Below are 19,161 nucleotides of genomic sequence, written 5' to 3'. Positions count from 1 at the left end.
TTGAAACTTGATATCCTCCTAAGGCTTTCCTCCACCACTTGCAATGCTCAAAGTTGACGAACAGTGTATTCTTGTTCGAACAATTATTAAACCACTAAGCCTGCTGCATCACCCCAACCGTCGCAAGCGCGATAACTGATCCCGCCTATACTTGTGTTGTTATCAACATGATCACTATTGTTTATGGTGCCTCAGTTTACCTGCAGTTTTGGTATCAGCGTATTGAAGTTGATGTGAGTGATTCAGCAATCGTATAGCATAGGAAGGACTTATTCTTTTGATCATAGAGTTATATGATCGCTTGAAATACTACTGCAGACAGTCGATATCAAGTGTCTTGGCCATGTCGGTAGATTGGTCTGGGAAAACAGGGTAGAGTGCTTTGCAATTAACAAAGCGGTGTACCTGCAACACCATGCAAGAACGTTCGAGAGCGTAGATCAAGGTGATAACTAAATTTCAAGCGAAGGTCGTATCTATTGGCTATTCAACGGTGCTGTGTTATTTTTACCCAGTGTTCTGACTGCAGGCAACGTGTTAGGGCTCAGGCCAATAATATGCGAGGGTATTGTACCAATATGTAAAAAGAGCCACTTCCGATACATATAATTTAGTCAGTGCCAATGATCACCAGCATGCGATAGTAATTGGTACGTACTTCAGGTTTCCGGATTTAACTTTAATTTACTCATCGGAGCTCCTTGCTAGTGACCCTTCATATATCTGCCCTCAGAGGCAAGTGCCCTAAGCCCCCTTCGCTATGTTCGCAGAGCCCACATATGAATCCGACCATTCGATGAGCTCAGCGGACTCTGCAGGACAAGAGCTGGAAGGTTTGCAGCTTGCAGAAGACAAATTCGGACCTTTATTATCCCCTATTCCAGCATCCGTTGTTGCCTGGAACAACTACACTACAAACCGGCATAAAACGTTTTACGATGTCGAATCTACCTTCGATGATATCTTCCCCGAAGAACCTGATGAGGACGAAGATGAAGGCCCGAGTGAGACAACTCCCGACACCATCGTAACCGATACTGTCAGACAATGTGTCGCAGAGATAGAAGGGGATATGGGCCTGGAAGAGGAGACATTACAGCAATGCGTCTGCGTCCTGAAATGTGACGCTAACTTCGATGATATGGACGATAATGTACGGATATCGATTTTGATTTTTTTTTTCATTTTTAAGTCTTTATCTGATCATCCTGATTTCTTATCGACAGCCGGAACCTCGCACCGTAGACCTCCTCGTACGCTTGTACTCCCCTAGCGCTCCGGCATTCATCGATGTTCATCTCTACTACCACTGCCGTCCACGTTACAACGAGATCGAGTGGCGGTACTCTCTTGGGTACAAGGTCGATAACAATCCTTCTTCTCGACCGGCGAATCCTCTAGCCATGTCCATGGAGCTTTCGGGTATGGACATGAAGGATGCACACAGATATAATCATTGGCAGTCAATCAGCTGGGGTATGTATGATGATCTGGATGGTGATAATTCTGGCCCAAAGTGGAAAAGGATAGAAGATGGTCAATTTGAATTATCAGAGGGAGACGTCTTGGGTATCTATCAGACCCTGTTCGGAAAGCCAATAGAGGATGCGAAAGATGAAGAGGGGGTGATTAAGCGCAGGCGTAAACTAGTGAACACAGTACGCTTGCTCTTTGCCGTTGTTGGCATTGGCTATCACATTGCATGTGTCGATGAGGAGAAAGACTGCGAGAGCGGATACAGGTATGGGGGCCCTGGAGGTATGGGATACATGTTGGAAGGACTGTCTGATACGTGGATCGCTCGTGGAGTTCGCAGAGCCTGTGGTTTCCAGCTAACTAAGGATCCGGAGCAGGCACTAAGTGGGACACAAGAGCGGGCTGAAATGGAGGCAGATGACCCTTATGATAACGACGAAGAATTTGGGGAATATATTACCTACTACAGGTAGGGGCTGCTATGGCGAAAAAAAACATTCACAATTGATTATCAATTTAACAAGAGGTATTAAATTACTCATTGCTGCATGTAAAACATTATGGTCTAGGTATTCATGCACAGTTGGGCTGTCTGGCTTGCTGTGGGCGCCGATATAGAACACTGTCGTGTGCGCTCATGCTATGATATCTCCAGAGGCTTCAGAAATACCGTGAAAGATACTGGCAGTAAATACTTATTGACGGAACCTGATAGTTGGTAGCCAAGAACGAAAGCCATGAAAGATAGGGGCTGTTTATCCTCTACAATATCTTCATCTGACCACATCACTTTCTTATCTACAGTCAGAACCTCGCACAGCACACCCCCTTATGAGCTTGTAAGTAGTATACATCAATGTCTATCTCAGTTACAAACGAATGAGAATCGTCGTAAAAGTAGCTCGTGGGTATTCACACCTGGGATTGCGCGGATGTACTAGTATGCGACTCGAATGAATAAAGAGTATCATGGCACGAGATTATCCGTTGATGTTGATTCCTTCTTTTGTTAAATCATCCTCGTCAACTAAATCCTATTCCTCATCTTCATCGTCATAGTTAGCAAAATCATCTTGAAATATCTGTCGAATCAGATCACAGTATTTTTCCGCCTGCCTTGCCCTATTCGAAGCATCACGTGCTTCGTCCTCGAATGCAGATAACAGGAATTTCTCGTGGCGAACCCTTTCCAAGGCAGCAGCCTTCTCAGCAATAACGAGTCATTTTGTAGAATGTGCGAGCTTGACAGTACGGAAAGATTGGCTAGGAGTAGCAGGTGAATTATGATTGCGGCGCAGCTTTAGCTGTCACCCCCACATATTAGTGGTTGGCAAAGCTGTTCAACGGCAGCCAAATCACTCTCCAACAAGATATTTGTGGAGCCCGAGGCTGGCATTCTGGCTACGTCGACAGGAACATGCTGAGCGTGAACCTGGGTTTGTGCAGTCGTTGTAGTAGACATTTCAACGAGTAAACTTTTGAGAGCTGCAAAGTTTCCAAGGTCCTCATTAAAACAAAGCGTGTGGCTCCAAGCCTTGTTTGGCTTGCATTCCAGTTGCTATCTGGTGCCAGCAGAGTCCCAAGTCCTTGTACTTCTTGGCACCAGGGCGGCATGGAAACTCTCACGCACATAGTTGCGCCGTGACCGTGACAAAGTGTTTATGCAGCGACACAGCAATTTCCGTACGTTTTACCTCTACCTGCAACAACTTGGAGTAGACTTTGCAGTGAAGATTGTCCAACTGAACCACGATGACCTCCATAGCTTTTCATCCAGCGCATCAATTTCTATCTGCTCTACGAGCGCAGTGGTCAAGATCACTGGCGACGGCGACTATTCTACCAAGTTTCTTGAGTACTCAACAGCCTTTCAATTGGTCTATACCACGCTTAGAGTCTCTACTCGAGCTGTTCCCTTCGATTGTACTTGCCGTTCCGAAGAAAAAAGTATCACATTCGCGCAAGTCGATGCGTAGCGCGAATAAAGGACTGAAAGACAAAATGAGTGCGTCGAATTTTCTTTATCTGAGGCACAAAACGCCAACGCTACATATAGATATTGTCAACTGTCCAGCTTGTGGGGCACCGAAGCTTGCCCACCACCTTTGCCAAGAATGCTATAAATCAATTACGGCTCGCTGGAAACTTGAAGCTAACAGAGCAGAGAAACGTGCGAAGCGGAAGCCGGTTTCTGGTGGCAGTTGGGCTGAAGACGGTGTACCGCTCATGCTTGACGCGCCATCCAAGCAGTCATAATGACATCTGTATGTTACTACATAATATTCAAAAAACTTTTAATGATGGTATATCTTCAACAATCAGTAGATTTGGGGAAGATTTTCTTGGCATTTTCAACTGTTCATACTCCAGACGAGATTGCAGTCATTACAGCTCCTAGACTTACTCGCATTAATGGCATATTGAACCTGCATTCTGAAAGCACAACATAGTTCCAATCTCACTTTACGCTACGTACGAGAAGCCGAACTACATGTTCCAAAATAAGATCCATGGTGCTGGGATCGAGTCCAATGGTCTGTGGTGCGGTTATAGAATGCGTGATGGTGAACCACCGGTTCATGGTTTTCAATCACAGTACGGAAGGATTCTTGGAAATGTTAGTTACGTGAGTCCGACGGGTTGGAGAAGACTGAGCTGGGCACAATTGACAGGTGAATCAGTCCAGGCGAAGATTTTTTTTGTTGTCTGAGTTGGACACTGATTCACGAAACTTATCGTTGGTTCCATTACCGTCGAAGGCATAGCATCCGAGTCATGCGCAGCAAGTATTATTTTTTGACCAGTTTGGACCATCTCAATCATTCAATTGCCAAGACATTACGCCTTTCTCAGAAACCCGATCCTTGAAATTCTGGGACCAATTTCGTATAACCATCGTTCAACGTCAGATGACGAAAGAACGATGGGGCGCTCAGCGCTCAGCACCCGAGCTAACCGCACACCTATAGTAGGGACTTTTTCCCAAGTGCTAATTGGTCAGGCGGTACAAGGACTGTATCGCAATTCTCAAGGATTTCTGGAAAGTCAATTGAGAATATCATGCCTCTCAGGCCTCACGAATCAGACTAGTAAGTACAGATCCGCGTGAGCTGCAGATTCGATCCTCGGTTCGGAGGTCAGCTGCAAGTTCAAGTTCTTCCATGTAAGTACGTAATGGCCGCTGAATTTGTTGAACGTCAATCACTTACAAAACTTCACAGGTTCATAGATCATATCAACCATAAGCACTCCATTCGCAATCCAGTGCCAGCTCCACGCCCAACCGGATAGCACCCGGACGTCCTCAGGTATAATACACAGGCATTCTCAGTAGGTACGTGTTTGTTCTCTGTTGAAACATTGAGCCTAAACGAACTCCAACTTTACTTGGGCCGCGGTACTATGTACAACGATTCACCAAAACCTCCGGACGATGTGCCAATCAGGATGCACTACTGCGGACCGCCGAGATGCCCACGATTGAGATTGGTGTATCAATATCTTATCTTGCATGCCACTGTGCTCAGGCTTACGCCTCTGAATACCCACTCGATACTCTGACTGCCGTATAACGATTATGACCTTAGTGACCATTCAAAAAAGCTCAATGGATACGCCCATTTGACTTATTACCGCTAGTTATGCCGTATATGTCATGATACTTACGCGCACCTGTGGAATGTCCGATCTATCAACCCGAGTCTGGTATAGATCAATGGAAACTCCTCCGGTGATTGATAAGTAATAGTGTATCGTGACCCTTCTTCCTTCCCACTCGAGGTGAGAACTGTGAGAGAAAAATCGCCTTTATGTCCAGGGCACCAATGAAGTGGTCTACCCCAAGGTTCTAATTATCATGTGTTATAGTACGTGCATGTTATGCTATGTACACTGGTTGACAATTACCCTCAATCACCACCAGGATGGCCGCCCTAGAGTTAGGTGAAACTTTTGACGACGAGAAGAAGGTCGACGTTATAACAAGCAGTGTCAACGAATCTGAAATCGACTTGCTGTCTTATCACGAGCACAATGCTGGTCGCCTCGTCATCGACCCATTGTATGTTCAGTCGTATTCCATTCAAGTCCTCGCTGAAGCTGGTTTTTAGGGAGGCCAAGCTAGAATTCGGTGAAGCTGTTGCGACAAAACTTAAGCTTACAAGTGATGGAACGAAAGTACTATGGCCTCAACCTACAGATGATCCAGAGGATCCACAAAACGTGATTATGCAGACACGTTATTTTTTTACATCGTCTCTGACAAAAACATTGTTTTTATTGTTAGTGGAGCGACGGTCGCAAAGCCGTTCAGTTGCTTATCGCCACTCTGGCTGCCGTTGTACCAGATTTCGACTCTGGTATAGGTAAACTACGTTCATTAGCCATAATGTAAGGCGTCGCTGAACCAGCATCTTCACAGGGGTTGCGGCACTCTTCCCGCTATCTAAGCAGTTCAATACCACGACAGGGGAAATCAACGACTTGACATCCAAGTAAGGATCTTCGCTGATTATCATTGTGTTGATACTCATCACAGAATAGCTGGAGTATCTTTCTTTTGGGTGAGCTGCTGGTTTTTATAGTACAACGCAATATAACAGCCTTCTAACGTTGTCCCCGATAAGGCTTCGGTAGTATATTTAGTGTGATGCTCATGAGACGCTTTGGACGCCTTCCCATCCTTTTCTGGTCGCAGGTCAGTGCTCATTTTTAGAAACGGCCTCGCTATTAATCGATCATCATCTACACAGCTTCTAGCTCTTCTGTTCTTGATTGGATGTGCAGTAGCTCCCAATTTGAATACCTTTACAGGTCAGCCTTCGAGCTTTATCGTTTACGTTGACTAATGCGAGCCCTCAATACCAGCAATGCGCTGTTTGACTGCATTCTTCGGGTAATGTGTTTTTTTAATGAATAATCCAGGATGGAAGAGCTGACGATGCATCACAGGACATGCCCACAAGTGACTGTAAGTGCAAGATATTTTGGTCATACCATACAACCATTGACAAGAATGTATATCAGGGACTATATATTGTGACAGACATATATCCCTTCCATCTACAAGCGCGTAAGGTCAGTCTTGTGTATACTCCTATCGCAGGCTGGTTCCACTGACTTTTATGCAAAGCTCAATATCTGGACCATGGGATTCGTCGTATCTCCGTTCCTTTCGCCATTCTTGTTTGGTTTCCTTGTTGCGAAAGCAAGGTATTGTGGTAGCTATCGTTCTTTATTAATCGACTGAAGCCATTGTCTGCAGCTGGAGATGGGCCTACGGGATAGGATGCATCTACGGAGGCTTGGTCCTGTTCCTGATCATTTTTTTTGGCCAGGAAACGTCAGTGTTCCTCTTTGAAGACCACAGTTACTGTCTTTTCTCAATATAATTGTAGACTATACGATCGGACTGTCAAACCTATCCCAAAACGACCAACCGACGGCATTCGGTATCGCATCGAAAGTTTACTGGGATTGACAGGTGTCAAAATGGCAAAGTTTAGATCTGCCTGGTGGGACGTTATTATTTGCCCTTTCAATGTTGTCTGGCGGCCCCAGCTACTGGGTATCCTTGTTTTTGAGGTACAGTCCTCGTTACCCTGCTTCTGGAATAAACTGTTTACGTGGTTACGCTACTTTTGCAGGCAGTGGTTTTTGGTTTCTCGGCTGGTCTCAATGTGACTTAAAACTGTTGTAGCACTGTCGTTTTGCTAGTCCTGATGATTTGATGAAGGTCACCAACGTGGTTTTTTTTGGAACCGCCCCACCTTTAGGCTTTGGCTTTGACCAGATCATCACCGCTGCATTCTATGCTACACCCATCGTACTGTTTTTCCTAGTGACGTACATTCATTTCGCTCAATCACTATTGTTTAGGTTGGCGTCCTCCTTGGTGAATTAATTGGACGATATCTCAATGACTGGATTATGCGTATTAGCATCCGCCGAAACAAAGGTGTCTTCGAAGCTGAAAGTCGACTGTGGTAAGCTTTACTACAACCCATCGCCTGGTAACTTTCCCGATTTTCTTGCAGGGCTTGTTATGTGGCTATGCCTTTGTATGTCTGCGGATTCGTCACTTTGGGCTCGGGCTTGGAAAAACTCAGCGTTCCAGCTGTCATTATGGGGTGGGGCATAGCGCAGATAGCCGTCATGGTTAATACTGTCGCTGTGTGTGAGTAATTTCTAAGCACGGTCGATTCGAAATGAAGCTGATGTTGCTACAAAGATGCCTATTGTAACGACTGCTTCCCGAAACAACAGGTATGTTTCCGCAGTATTACTGTCTTAAGGCTGATTCTAACGAGGTAATACACAACAAGGGCGAAATTAGTGCGCTTGTTAATCTCGCCAGAACCCTTGGAGGTAAATCACTTATCTACCATCATGTGAAACGTTTGCTGACAACTCATATGACAGGTTTCAGTGTCGCCTATTTCCAAGTACCATGGGCAAACAAAGACGGAGCTATGGAGACTTTCGGCTGTGAAGCTGCGTGCGTCTAATTTCTCCACATTTGCTATAGGCTCTTTCTGATATTTTTCCAGCGTGGCTATTGGTTTAGGTATCCTGAGTGTACCCTTTGTCCAGATAACGGGCAGACATTTAAGAGTATGTCGAACGCATTCGCGTAATTTGATTCATGCTAAATATTGATTGCAGCAACGTTTTTCTTTATAAAACCTTCCCCGGGTAACACACTAGATACTGCCTGCTCCGTGCAGAGGGTGGAATGTGTGATGAACATGTTTTTTTTGTGTGTCGTGTAAGTCTGTATACTTGTATATATAGCGTTGATCGTAGACTTTTATTCTTTGTGGACAATGCCATCTCCATGTGCGTGGTAGGGGAACACCTCTTGGTTGACTTGATATCCTTTCGCTAAGCGCTTTGTTTTAACTCGTCGGCTATAAACGCACCTTAAAAACCAACAAATCCCTTGGGAGCTCAGAGTGCAGGTCAAGGTGATAACTAAGTTTGTAGTGAAGGTCCGAGTCGCATCTGCTTCATACTGCGTTTGTCTTGCGGATAACAACAATGTCAATAGCGATTTTTCGGGTCGAAGAGGAATTGGGGAGGCAGGTGTGATAAGCAGAGTGGTACCATCACCGAATTGAAAGATTTAGTTAAATCTTTGATTAAAGCTTGATTCCTTATAGGGGTCTGTTCAGGTTCAATGCAAGCGTTCCATCTAATTGTGTGACTGCACCACCACTTAGTTTATATACCGCCTTCTCTTCTTTTCCTCAGTTGGTTCTATCTAACTGAGGGTATGTTTACCTCATGTTTATCTCATTTTTATCTCTCTATCATATATTGTACATAGATTTTCCCCCATAGGTACATGACTCACTCAATGAAGTTGGTTTCGTCCAGCTGAGGATTTTCTCCCTAAATGTTCACATAAGTTTTTACAGCTGTATATGTAGCGTTGGTTATTGAGATATTCATTCCACTGTGTGTGAAACCATATCACGCCATCTCCATGTCCGTAGGGACCACCTCTTGGTTTACTTGTTGCCCTTTCGCTAGGCGCCGTTGAATAAGCCTAACCACAACATTTGAGCGTTTTAACTCAACTCATTGGCTATAAACGTACTTTTCAAACAGATCCAAAGGGATTTCTCTTGTGCTTGCGGCGGGGCTTTGATCCCTTGGAACTTCACTGTAATGTTTATTAGGTATCCAGCAACTTAGTGGACTGGTCCCCGGTTCATAAGTTGCTTGAGATACATAGAGAAGAAGACCATCTGATTCCACGTGTGCAGAACTTGGGGTAACAACCTGCGATGGTATAATATTGTTTGACCCGGGGGAGTCGACTTCCATAGTATTCGGCACAAGGGGGTTTGAGGCATTAGGAATATCCACAGCGACAAGCCGAGAGGAACGAGCGAGAGGGATGACATAAGAAGATAGGGATGGTAATGTCGTATTGGTGTGGTAAGGTATAGGAACAAATGATGTTGGGTATGGAAAATGATAATGCTGATCTGAGGTGGATTGAGTCTCAGAAATGGTGTCGGTTGATTGGTTATTACTCGATGGGCTTGAAAACGTAAAAGTAGATGGGGCTGAATACTTTGGTAATTCATCCAGCCGCATGTCCCTCCACCATAACCTACACGTAATGTAAGCATCGAAAATGAAATAAATTTCGACGTACGGACCTGAAAGGTGTTTCACAATCCCCCACATCTTGACCCTTCCATTTCAGTACATCAAGTACGTGTAATATACCATTATCCCTCCAATTAGGATCCAATATGCAGTCAAGGATTGTCAATGGTGGGAGGGAGGAAGGAAAGCGTGGCATGAGCAATTTACCAAGAAGTCGAGAACGTAGCGTTGTGTTGGGGGCTTGAGACGTAAATGTAAGATCATATAGTTGCAGAACAGGTGAAGGAAAAATAAACAAACATATTCCAACGACTCCAGCAGATTGGTGGGTGATTGCCAGACAACGCTTGCCCACTGGAACAGGGGCTACCGCCACCCATCCAGTCTCAAGGTCTGTAGGGAGACCATCAGGTCCACTATTGTTATTGTTGCCCCAAATATCGTCTTCGTTCATCTCCAGAAGTTCCGCATACATACACTTGTCCGCCCATTTACTTGGTTTTGCCTTCTTCCGCCTTCGCCTACTCTTCGCCTGCTTCTTGCTCTCTTTCTCCGCTTCCTTGGTCGTCACGGTGTTTTGGGGCGCTTCTGAGGCATTTGAAGTGTGTATCATCGAGGCAAAATTCGCTACGCCTTCGCGAATTACTTCAGCGCCCTCATCAAATACTTCATCACCTTCATCATCTGAAGGGCCAAGATTGAGATTGGCAAACGAGTCAAGCCCTCTAGAAGAGTCAAATTTCTGTGCACGTCGCTATTGTAAAGATATTTAGGGGCGATCAAGGTTGTTTGATACAGGTCACACACACGTTTCTGCTCCTCCAAAGCCTGTTATCGGTTTCATCAGATTAAGCTTTGCTAGTCTGATTCAGAAAGAACAAACCTTACTACGCCTGGCCTCTTGGGATTGAAGCTTGTCCGTCAAGAGCGTGGGGGGTAACTTGTATGAAGATTTTCGATTAGACATGATGGAAATTCGGATTAGCGGCAACTTGTACCGTACATACTAAAAGTGTATTTCGCCATCGCCTACCACCAACTTTCAATTGTTAGGCATGTTAGGATTTGAGACTTTTGCCAAACAACATCAAATTGATATAAAGCAGAAACCTCCTGCCATTTCTTTCTTAAATAACAGGGATTAAGAACATAACATACATGGTAGAAAACGACCAACACAAACAATAATAGGAAAAGGAAGATGAGAAAAGGCTACTTAGGAACTTAGAAAAGTTCCTCTTCTTCCGGTTTCCAGTTCTTCGCTTGGTCCCAGTATCCTGATAGCTTCTGGCCAAGTGCCTCCTTTGCCACATTATCCGTCGGGCAACTCTTCGGTTTGAAGTTGCTAAAAGCTCGATCCCTCAATTGTCCTTCCCATATAAGATAGCACGCGTTATCCTCCAGGGAGCCACCTCCCATGCCATCTTCTGGGGTAGCGGCCGCTTTAGGTTTAGCAATCGCATCTCCCTCACCTCCCTGATCTTCTTCATCAATCTCTACATCCTCCGCACCACGAGGGCGCGCGGCCTCAGTCCAAGCAATACGATGAATCATCAGGCGCTTATAGTTCCGTATGAACTTTGAAGCACCTTCGACGTATACCATGCTGAACGCAGGGTTGAAGATACATAGGCCAGTAAGATTCATTTGCTCCGCGTTCTTTCGTACCTTGAACCTGTGAGCAGGATCCGACAAGGATTTCACCCTGCAAGGTTGTTATCAGTAACGCTATGAACTCGAGTAACCATTACACTGACTTGAAGACTGCACCATATATACCCTTCTTTTCTTCTTCTACCTTTTTGTTCTCCACCTTCTCTCTTCGTTGTTCATCTGTGAGCTTGCGTTCTGCATTCATTTTCTCGTGCGTATGTTTTCGCATGGCAACTTCCCTGCGGACACGAGCCTCCACTCTTGTAGGGTCTTGCACAGCGTCTGATGTAAGAACCTTCATCAAGTTTGACAACCGCACTGATAAAAGTCAGCTTCAACGGCCACACCAAAGATAATCAGGCTCACCTTTGGGAGCATCGGGTGGAATAAGACCCATCCGAATTCTGTCCCTCTTATCCTGCAACTCAGCCTGACGACGTTGTTTCCTCATCTTCTTTTGCTCCTGTTTATCTCTGTCAGCGACCTTGAGAGAGGAAGTTACGATTTTGTGTTCACCTTCTTGGTCAACATCATAGGTTTCAATGCTACTTTACTCTTTTCACCTGGAGCAGGGATAGGAATTGGATGTTGAATGTAAATCGTCACCGGCGAGTCTTCATTTCGAATATTGAGGGCCGATAGTCCAAGCGCGAGATCCTCATATGTTTTATTTGGTAGCAATGCCCCGTCCCACCATTCAGCGTCAGGTGGGGCATCTCGCTGATGAAAAACGGGCTAGAATCAGCCGAGAAACTATATGGCATAAAAAGCACTCACTCTGATGTTTTTCTCAAGAGAATCGAACTCAGAGTCCAAACCAGCCTTCCGAGCACTCTCTGCAATACGCTGTTTCAGCTGTTCTAGCTGATTCTCTTGTCTCATTTGATTTGCTAGTTGCACGTATTTCCCCTTGGGATTGAACCTGAAGTTCCGTCCCGCACGCTCCTTGGGTACCCCCTCAAAGCCACTCTCCTTGGCGGGGGGACCACCTGATGCATATGGATTGGCTTTTGTCTCGAGCATGGGGACCGGAGTTGGAGCAGGGGGCGGAGTAGGCGCATTGCGAATATTAGCCTAGATAGTGTATCAGACATCGTTACTACAGGATATATAATAAAATAAGGACCTTAATAGAGGCAAATTTGGGCTGCATGGGCTTGTACCGGTCTTTCTTTGACTGAGGTGCAGTGGGAGCCGTATCGAGTAGGAGAGGGTGAGCAGCCATTTTGAGACCAGCACCTTGTTGAGCTGGCTCTACAGGGCGATTTTTCTTGCCAGTTTGGGGCATCGACTAGAAAGCAAGTTCGGTGATGGCGAGTTACGAGAGGAGATAACGTACCATGTATGGATTATCTTTCACAGCTAGTTTACTCTGTGCATCGGCTACACGCCTCTTAGCCTCAGCAACCCGACGGGCTAAATCATCTGTGGTTGTTGCAGATGCAGCAGCGGGAGATCCGTTGGCAACGGGGCTCGGAGATGGTGCAGCTACTTTAACAGGTGCGGGAGGTACGCTCACACCAGGAATGTTTTTCTTCATAGCCGCAACCTTAGCAGCTATTTCTGCGCGCTTCTGTGCAATGAGAGCATCCCCCGAAAGCTTTTTTGTACTAATTAGCTTACATTAGCGGTCAATGACTAGCAGAGAACTTACGCCGCCTGAAGTGGATGCTCCATTAGTAGGAGTCTGGAAGAGGGGGAGAAAGAGGTTATAGAAACATGTCAGAATGATGTAGAAGGTGAATTCACCTTGAGACATAAAGGAATTAACTCACAGTATCACTAGAAAAACTGTAGGATTAGACACAATTGGAACAAAGCAACAAAAAGGCAGACCTTCTAAGTTTCTTTGCGACAGACGATTCGCCGTTACCCTCAAGTGCTCTTTTTCTATCGCTCATGTTGGTGAGAGGATGGCAATATTCTACGAAAAAGCAGAATGGTGATGCCTGAGGGTAACCTGCCAGAAGGGAAACCACAGTAGAGCCGCGCCAAGCTGCGAAAGCGATGGACGTGCGGTTACATAAGCAGCCATGTTTTCCTTTTCTACTTCACGTTCTGTGCTAGCTCAGACTGTCTGGCAGCGTTCCGGTTCATTCTTATCGAATGTCGTCCAGAACCACATTCCTATGGCACCACTTGGAGCGAGGTTTCGCTCACAGCTTGCTCCCAGGCAAGTGCAGCACATAAAACGTCACAAAGGACGCATTCCTATCCCAACTGGTGGTTCAACTAAAGGCACAACATTAGCCTACGGCGAATGGGGTATCAGGATCAAGGGAATGGGAGTCCGTTTTAGTGCGAAGCAACTGACAACAGCCGAGGAAGTCATCAAGAGAAAAATCAAAGTGGTCAAAGGAGCGAAAGTATACTTGAGGGTATTCCCGGATATCCCTGTTTGCATCAAGGTAATCACTCGTGCTCTTTTTTTCGCTTCTCCGTATGGACAATGATCTGTACCTAGGGAAACGAAACGCGTATGGGTAAAGGAAAAGGAACTTTCGAATTTTGGGCAACGCGGTAATCAAGTTGTAGTTTTGGTTGTAGCAAACTCGCTCAAGTGTTTAACCTTGACAGTGTACCTACCGGGCGAGTAATCTTTGAAATTGGAGGGACTCCAATCAGAGAAGAGCTGGCGAGAGATGGTGAGTACAGTTATGAACATTTCTTGCATTCACTCAGCGCTGTTTGCTTTCATAGCCCTGCGTCAAGCAGCGGATAAACTGCCTACAACTATGGAATTCATTACAAAATCATCGCCTCCTCGTTTGGGCAACATGCTGGTTCAACCTGAACTCCCAGTGGTACCCCCTTCGCCTGCAGTATCGCCCACTATAGAGACATCGTAATCTACATTATACTTAAAGGTCAATTTACGTAACTTTGCACTGTTTTGACGTCAAAGTCTCGCTCGAAGTTGCTTGTTGTCATAGAACTCTCCTCACGATTGCAAGGACTCTCGTCAGAACTTAAATTGTGATATGACGAACAGGATGCATTCACGTGTGTGCTTATCAGGTCGCAGTTTCCATGCTATTGGTCTCCACGGACTGCCCTTATGGCACGGAAACTTTAAACAGCGGTGTGTTCGTTAACCCACCAATGAAATCCTGTACTTTTTTTAGCAGCTTACACCTCGCGATACACCAGCTTTAGAACGCTAGAACTATGGTCTCCCAAAAGCACTGTACCCATTCTTTTAATTTTACCTTTGGGTGGTACGTGTCTATGTATTTACGGAGATCATCTCACACCGCGCACATTTCATTATTATCCTCGCCCCTCCAGGCCCGAAAACTGCTTCACGTCCTTTGTGTCCTGCCTCGGCATGCAGTGGTATAAAATGTTTGAGCTCGAGCCTATTGTCCCCTTTTAGGACCTTTTTATTATCAAGAGTAACCGTCATGCTTTCGCGACACAGTACGTCTCTCCATTCCTAAATATTGACCTTGAAACTCATCACATAGACAACTTTGTTAGTCAACGCCGACGATGTCATTGAACAGTCGAAAGACCATCCACACAGGAAACATTACACAGATAGTTCTCGAAAAACTTATCATCAGTCGTGGAGTCGCGACGAAGATGCTGCTGAGGTGCCGAAATATACACTGCCTACTAATGGTATTCCGTCGAGGTCTGCGTATCAGCTCATACACGACGAAATGACCCTAGATGGAAATCCTACACTAAACTTGGCTTCGTGAGTATAGCAAATATTGCTTAGTGTTCACAGCAGGAATCAAGTTTTTTTTTTTTTTTAGTTTTGTGCACACATGGATGCCTCCGGAGGCAGAAAAGCTCATAATGGAGAACATCAACAAGAATGCCGTGGACCTAGACGAGTACCCTGCTACTCAGGTCATTCACAGCCGGTGTATTTCAATGAGTGGGTTAAGTTTTCTTTACCGAAAAGCAGTTGTACTAAATAGAAGGAAAAGTTGCTGACCTCTGGAAAGCACCGAAAGATAGTAAAGTTATCGGTACAGCTACTGCGGGGTCTTCTGAAGCCATCATGTTGGGTGGTCTTGCTATGAAAAAGCGCTGGCAAGAGCTGCGCAAGGACGCAGGAAAAGATTGTTCCCACCCCAACATTGTCTTCGGAGCCAATGCCCAAGTTGCTTTGGAAAAATTTGCCAGGTAGGTCGGCTGTTAGTGTTGGCTCTACTCACCAAACCTCAACTTGCTTATCACAGGTATTGGGATGTAGAAACGCGCTTAGTACCTGTCAAGGCAGAGAGTGATTTCATCATGGATCCCAAGGAAGCTATCAAATATGTCGACGAGAACACTATCGGTGTAATGATTATTCTAGGAAGTACCTATACTGGGCACTTTGAGAACGTGCAAGAGATGAGCGACTTGTGTATGTACTTAGCCAGATTCTTGTCGCGAAAATTATGCTTACATTTTACAGTGGATAATTTACAGGCCAAAACTGGATTAGATGTTCCGATCCATGTTGACGGTGCATCGGGGGGATTCTTCGCACCGTTTGCCTATCCGGACTACAAATGGAGTTTCGATATTCCTCGAGTTCATTCGATCAATACCTCTGGTCACAAATTTGGCCTGGTTTACGCTGGCTTGGGGTGGATTCTTTGGAGGGACGAGAGTTTCCTACATAAAGACCTCATTTTTGAGCTTCGTGAGTTCATTCCAGTATGGTTAGAATCTGTCTGACAGTTAATGATAGATTACCTTGGAAGTACCGAGTACTCGTTCACTCTCAACTTTTCGAAGCCTGCTGCACCAATTCTCTGCCAGATGTTCAATTTCCTCAACCTCGGTTTCGAAGGTTACAAGAGGATCGCGATAAAGGACTTGCGAAATGCGAGATTACTGAGTAGAGCCTTGGATAGTACATATTTCACGGTATGTTTATGGATATACTTCACATAAATCGATGAATAATGATCTGCGAATGAAGGTTTTGAGCAATATCCATAAGCCTGCTAATCGTTCAGCAAGTAAACCTACGAAAGGTATTGATGAAGACGACCCAAACTTTTATCAGATAGGGTTGCCGGTGGTTACATTCAGGCAAGTTTTTACCCTAATCTTGTAATAATGATGGCTCGAATTGTCTCTTGCTGATTGTAGGCTATCTGACGAATTTAAAGCGACTTACCCTCACGTCAAGCAAGAATGGATTCCGGTATGTTCTATAGTTGAATCTGTGCTATCAGCCTCATACATGTTATTTCAAGATGATGCTCAAAGCTAAGGGCTGGATTATTCCAAACTACAATGCACCCCTGGGAGAGGAAAATGTTGAGCTTTTGCGAGTTGTCGGTGAGTAATACTATCGTTTACCGTAAGGAATCACCATTCAACAATGCTATCCAGTCCGGGAGACATTGAGCGAGGATTTAGTAGAGCGCCTCATTGTTGATATCCTTGAGACTACCGAGTCCCTGGGTGGCTCACCCACAGGCCCGCTAACTTTATACAAACCTCCCCCTTCGGAAGGCCAAGTGGTGCGGAGAGATGACATCGTCAAGGTTGCAGAAAACCATAAGGCGCTATACATCGTTGGAGCTTCCTGGATATTCCTTGTTCACTTCGTTTTTTCGATCTTAAGTCTAGCATTCAAGGTCCAAAGCACTCCCGTTCTTTATTCACGCAGACCTGGAGTGTCGTCTGGAGATAAGAAATCTTCAGCCGGCCGGTCCTCCAAGCCCGCGGAAATCCCACTAGGCGTTGTCTCTGCTACTCCCAAAGGTTTACATCAACCTGACAAAGAACACGGCAGACCAAACGCAGAGAACTTCAACAGCAGTCAAGACGGTATCGGACAGGTCGCATTTTCGAGGCAATGCTGAAGATACTCCAGTACGAGTCGTGGCATTATGAGTCGTGATCATTCAGCTTTTCCCTAAGGACGATGATATATACGTATTGCTAAGCTATTATCGAATAGTATCTATGGTTTATAATATGGCATGACACTGACAATGCTGTGTATCAATATTAACTTTTGTTTTGTGATTCTGTCAATCTGACCCTTCAAATTGGTTGTATAAAAGCACCTTATTATCTGCAACATTCTCAACACACCAAATCACGGTATCAATCTCTGGCGGATCTTATAAATTAGATCCCTACCACGTGCTAGTACATCTTCCATTGAAAATTCGTGTCGTGCCCGCGTAGTTCTTGTTTCGAATCTAAGTTCGTCTGCTGTCCTGTTCTCTCGAGTTGCGACGGCGCCACAGCTCGGACTCCACATCTCTTATTCCTGTGACAGTGCCTCAGGCAGATCCTCATTTGGCTTGTGACGAAGTACCATTACTTGAAAAGCTCTCAGAGATAGGTTCTACGGCAGACATCCCTTGAGAGACGCGATACTACCAGACGACGGCACGAAGAAAGAACTGTTAACTCCCTCAAAATTTGAAAGACGTAAGAATAGTAGTGTACATTGTAATATACATCAACCACGAAGACCCACATGCTTTAAGATTAAAAGATACCAATGAATCTAAGATAAACCTGAAGTAAGGTGTCATGATACGGATGCAAGTTCTAGTGTCGACATAGGCGAGAAGTCTCTGGGGTGTTATCCATGGTGCCTGTTTTCATATCAATTAGTAGAGGCCTAACAATAAATCTGAAAACCTACCGATGTCCCCTGTGACCCCACTTGTACGCGTTGTATATCTAGTAGATAGTAAATACGAATCGATTTCTGACAAGGGAGCCTCCATGGAGAAAACCGAGGTAACCGGTGGTAAGCTGTCGTCCTTGAAGCCCGACCTTGTGCCGTTGACTAAACGAGGGTCGCGAAGATTGAGCATCATTCGTGATATCATCGTCGCAGATAATCTTTTTATTTTATTTTACAGAAAAACCCAGTTAGCGCCATAGTGTTGGAAACATGCATTGCAGCGGGGAACCATCATGACTTACACATTTGTAAATCTCGCTGCGGAACCTCTGCTATCTAGCTGCAGACACACAACTTATAAATTGGATGATTCCAAGATACCCAATGGGCACACTCACAGGAGGAAGCTGCCGGTACAGACGGAGAGTATGAGTTTAATAAGACATACAAGGTGGAAAAGTCATACCAAAAACGTTAAGATATTGGCAAGATTGGCTGCGGCCATCACCCTGTGGGTGTCCTCAGTATCTCAACTGTAAAACAGTGATAAGCCTTACGCAAAATACATAGCCCCTGATGAACATAACAGTGAAGTGAACTTTGTCATTGACCTTTCTATCAACTGGAACTTTTCAAAAATCCACTTACCATCACGTAGCAAAATGGTGACCAGAGGGCGCCCACCGACTGACCCGATACGCCAGGTCTTCCAAAGAGTCAGGCAGAAGATTAGACTATCAAAGGCCAGCTGACTGCTCCATGATCCCGCTAGACCTAGAAGATACCAAGACTCAGGGGCGTCACCACGTCATAAAGCTTTTCATACTTACGAACATCTCTAATGAAAACGAAACGCACAGAAGTGAGGTCAGGCCACTTCTACAGGGAAATAACTTACTGTTGTGGCGAAAGGGGGTCATCACACCCTATTGCTGGCATAGATGTCGGAGGAAGAGTAACAGGAGCCGTTGAAAGAATGCCCCACTAAATAACAACGTCAGCCTGGTCAAAGTACACGTGAAAGCCTTGCCACTCACACAGGCTTCTGCTATAAGTGCCATTGCAATCAATAATAACGCGCAAAGTAATCGGCGATTTTGGTTGTATAATGCGTAGACTCGCATTGTCATCAAGACTGATGAATAGTTAACATCAATTCCACCCTGCGCTCAAAAACAGGACTAACCTGCACCAACTCCTTGGCTAAGCATAATGGTGATTTCATCGTAACGTTGAACGTTGCGGCAGCTACTATCCATCAACTTTTAGCACATGCAGAACAAAGTAAATAGACCACACGG

General features: G+C 45.2%; 9 protein-coding genes across 9 annotated transcripts; 5 read left to right on the top strand and 4 right to left on the bottom strand.

Annotated features, from left to right (window-relative positions):
* Positions 1–1,246: 1,246 nt before the first annotated feature.
* Positions 1,247–2,116, top strand: SERLADRAFT_456572 (uncharacterized protein; the record flags this gene model as incomplete). The annotated part of the gene is made up of 1 exon (XM_007313357.1): positions 1,247–2,116. The coding sequence occupies one exon, from the start codon at positions 1,404–1,406 to the stop codon at positions 1,947–1,949; it is 546 nt and encodes a 181-aa protein (XP_007313419.1).
* Positions 2,117–2,377: 261 nt separating this feature from the next.
* SERLADRAFT_456570 (uncharacterized protein) lies at positions 2,378–3,065 on the bottom strand (the record flags this gene model as incomplete). The annotated part of the gene is made up of 1 exon (XM_007313356.1): positions 2,378–3,065. One exon carries the CDS (start codon positions 2,936–2,938, stop codon positions 2,777–2,779), a length of 162 nt encoding a protein of 53 aa, XP_007313418.1.
* Positions 3,066–3,167: 102 nt separating this feature from the next.
* Positions 3,168–3,921, top strand: SERLADRAFT_456568 (uncharacterized protein; the record flags this gene model as incomplete). Its single annotated transcript, XM_007313355.1, has 3 exons — positions 3,168–3,481; positions 3,533–3,740; positions 3,799–3,921. 2 exons carry the CDS (start codon positions 3,229–3,231, stop codon positions 3,730–3,732), a joined length of 453 nt encoding a protein of 150 aa, XP_007313417.1.
* A 1,478-nt stretch (positions 3,922–5,399) lies between these two features.
* Positions 5,400–8,327, top strand: SERLADRAFT_359343 (uncharacterized protein; the record flags this gene model as incomplete). Its single annotated transcript, XM_007313354.1, has 22 exons — positions 5,400–5,536; positions 5,586–5,697; positions 5,762–5,840; positions 5,897–5,969; positions 6,019–6,038; positions 6,102–6,172; positions 6,228–6,288; positions 6,343–6,370; positions 6,427–6,445; positions 6,502–6,552; positions 6,608–6,687; positions 6,740–6,817; positions 6,873–7,059; positions 7,122–7,154; positions 7,211–7,300; positions 7,354–7,460; positions 7,512–7,651; positions 7,706–7,740; positions 7,800–7,842; positions 7,897–7,972; positions 8,025–8,088; positions 8,140–8,327. 22 exons carry the CDS (start codon positions 5,400–5,402, stop codon positions 8,155–8,157), a joined length of 1,602 nt encoding a protein of 533 aa, XP_007313416.1.
* Positions 8,328–8,759: 432 nt separating this feature from the next.
* Positions 8,760–10,618, bottom strand: SERLADRAFT_456566 (uncharacterized protein; the record flags this gene model as incomplete). The annotated part of the gene is made up of 6 exons (XM_007313353.1): positions 8,760–9,025; positions 9,077–9,598; positions 9,648–9,837; positions 9,898–10,351; positions 10,405–10,425; positions 10,481–10,618. The coding sequence occupies 6 exons, from the start codon at positions 10,562–10,564 to the stop codon at positions 8,950–8,952; spliced, it is 1,347 nt and encodes a 448-aa protein (XP_007313415.1).
* Positions 10,619–10,821: 203 nt separating this feature from the next.
* Positions 10,822–13,151, bottom strand: SERLADRAFT_433169 (uncharacterized protein; the record flags this gene model as incomplete). The annotated part of the gene is made up of 10 exons (XM_007313352.1): positions 10,822–11,302; positions 11,355–11,568; positions 11,617–11,713; positions 11,767–11,970; positions 12,028–12,324; positions 12,377–12,541; positions 12,590–12,850; positions 12,905–12,937; positions 13,026–13,032; positions 13,087–13,151. 10 exons carry the CDS (start codon positions 13,149–13,151, stop codon positions 10,822–10,824), a joined length of 1,824 nt encoding a protein of 607 aa, XP_007313414.1.
* A 228-nt stretch (positions 13,152–13,379) lies between these two features.
* Positions 13,380–14,099, top strand: SERLADRAFT_345418 (uncharacterized protein; the record flags this gene model as incomplete). Its single annotated transcript, XM_007313351.1, has 4 exons — positions 13,380–13,658; positions 13,715–13,770; positions 13,828–13,895; positions 13,951–14,099. The coding sequence occupies 4 exons, from the start codon at positions 13,380–13,382 to the stop codon at positions 14,097–14,099; spliced, it is 552 nt and encodes a 183-aa protein (XP_007313413.1).
* A 630-nt stretch (positions 14,100–14,729) lies between these two features.
* On the top strand, positions 14,730–16,670 carry SERLADRAFT_341298 (uncharacterized protein; the record flags this gene model as incomplete). Its single annotated transcript, XM_007313350.1, has 10 exons — positions 14,730–14,953; positions 15,015–15,139; positions 15,192–15,390; positions 15,447–15,616; positions 15,668–15,898; positions 15,947–16,125; positions 16,181–16,314; positions 16,354–16,408; positions 16,461–16,545; positions 16,600–16,670. Coding segments are annotated over 10 exons (1,473 nt in total), but the record flags the coding sequence as incomplete, so codon positions are not given.
* A 1,108-nt stretch (positions 16,671–17,778) lies between these two features.
* On the bottom strand, positions 17,779–19,071 carry SERLADRAFT_433166 (uncharacterized protein; the record flags this gene model as incomplete). The annotated part of the gene is made up of 7 exons (XM_007313349.1): positions 17,779–17,825; positions 17,876–18,022; positions 18,509–18,634; positions 18,691–18,698; positions 18,759–18,844; positions 18,898–18,995; positions 19,047–19,071. 7 exons carry the CDS (start codon positions 19,069–19,071, stop codon positions 17,779–17,781), a joined length of 537 nt encoding a protein of 178 aa, XP_007313411.1.
* Positions 19,072–19,161: the final 90 nt, after the last annotated feature.

The sequence above is a fragment of the Serpula lacrymans genome (assembly GCF_000218685.1).
Source record: "Serpula lacrymans var. lacrymans S7.9 unplaced genomic scaffold SERLAscaffold_2, whole genome shotgun sequence".
NCBI lineage: Eukaryota > Fungi > Basidiomycota > Agaricomycetes > Boletales > Serpulaceae > Serpula > Serpula lacrymans.
Note: the sequence above shows the minus strand (reverse complement) of the source record. Positions and strands in the feature narration are given on the sequence as shown.